The sequence below is a fragment of the Charadrius vociferus genome, unplaced genomic scaffold (genome assembly GCF_000708025.1).
Source record: "Charadrius vociferus isolate BGI_N301 unplaced genomic scaffold, ASM70802v2 scaffold39, whole genome shotgun sequence".
NCBI lineage: Eukaryota > Metazoa > Chordata > Aves > Charadriiformes > Charadriidae > Charadrius > Charadrius vociferus.
In genome coordinates, this window is record NW_009650188.1 from 3851664 (window position 1) to 3853255 (window position 1592).

The window sequence follows — 1592 nt, forward strand, 5'->3', positions numbered from 1 at the left end:
CGCAAATGCCCATGGGTATACAGCATCTCACACACAAGTTTTCCGCAACAGAGGCAAAATTTCCAAGCTCCTGTTCACACAATTACAACATACAAAACAGTAAGCTACTTGCCATTTGCTAGTGAGAAGATAAGAGGGAGATACTTCAACATGTAGTTTGTCAAGTACAATTTTTTTTTTTCATGTCACATTTCATTACACCTGCCACTACAGACGTACCATGTAGAAATGCTCCAGGCGGATTCCATATACCTTCTGCAGGATTCTCATGTAAATCATGTGTAAAACTTCAGGCTGCAATAAGAAAGGACGTGAATCAGTATTCCATATCGTTGATTATTCAGGGCTCACAGACTAGGCCATAAAAGTAGCTATGCCTTTAACACATGAAGACCAATTTCACTGAGCTACCAAGACTAACAAGTTTTACGTTCCAATAGTTTGCAGTTCAAGCATTACTATCTCATAATACAGTTATAAGAGACAGCAATCGGCTCAGACAACTTCAGCCCTAACTGCCACAGCTATACCTTGTCTTTCATTACATTGCTGTTCACTGAGCAGTTTCCAAACCAAGTGACACCAAAATCTAAAAACGGTCACAAAAACTGTAATCCCATAGCAAAGAGTGCCCTTCATCACATTATTAAAATGGAGGGGCAAAAAATACCTACAGACCAAACAATTATTCATTTACAGCACTAATCCCCGATCGATTCAAATCAATCCTGCTTCTTAAAAACAGTCATCCCAGCATTCCCTAAATGAGCAGGTCAAGCCTCCTCCTTCAGCAGGCACAAGCACTTACATAAGCAGCTTAAGAAATCACACTGAGGCATCAATTCAGTTTTAAAGCCACTTCTGTTTGGTTGAGGAGACTGCAAATCTGTACTAACGTTATCGTTCAGGGCAATACAAGAAACAAGGGGATGAAGCAGGGAGGGGTTGCTTTTTACAGGATTGGTTTAAAGGCATTAGTTAATCAACTAAGCTGTTGAAACTACAACACTATGCCAAACAGAATGGCTATTTTAACCTAGTTCCCACAAAACTGAGAAAGACACATTGTGTAATTTCATGTTTGTCTGTTTATGAACCTACCCCCGTCCAGGTGAGGCTTGAGCAAGCTTCTCTCGAGCTGAAGAGAGGAGAAGCTCTAGGTTTAGCCCTATAACTCACAGAATCACAGAATGGTCAGGGTTGGAAGGGACCTCTGGAGATCATCTAATCCAACCCCTCCGACAGAGCAGGGTCACCTACAACAGGTTGCACAGGATGGCATTCAGGCAGATTTTGAATATCTCCAGAATGGGAGACTCCACCACCTCCCCGGGCAGCCTGTGCCAGGGCTCCACTACCCTCAAAGTAAAGAGGTTCCTCCTCACATTAAGACGGAGCTTCATATGTTCAAGTTTGTGCCCACTACCTCTTGTCCTATCACTAGGCATCACTGAAGAGACTGTTCCCATCCCCCTGGCACCCTCCCTTTAGGTATTTGTAAGCATTAATAAGATCCCCCCTCAATCTTCTTTTCTCTAGACTAAAGAGACCCAAGTCTCTCAGCCTTTCCTCGTAACCGGAAAAACCTAATC

The 1592-nt window shown here is 42.8% G+C and overlaps 1 protein-coding gene across 1 annotated transcript in view; it reads right to left on the minus strand.

The window, feature by feature from the left end:
- The window catches only part of NUF2 (NUF2, NDC80 kinetochore complex component), a 13770-nt gene extending 13480 nt beyond the window's left edge, over positions 1–290 (minus strand). Inside the window, exon 1 of the mRNA XM_009892830.1 lies at positions 220–290. Within this exon, the coding sequence (XP_009891132.1) occupies positions 220–279 (60 nt within the window). The 5' untranslated portion in view covers positions 280–290. The remainder of the gene's footprint in view (positions 1–219) is intronic.
- Between the last annotated feature and the right edge of the window lie 1302 nt (positions 291–1592).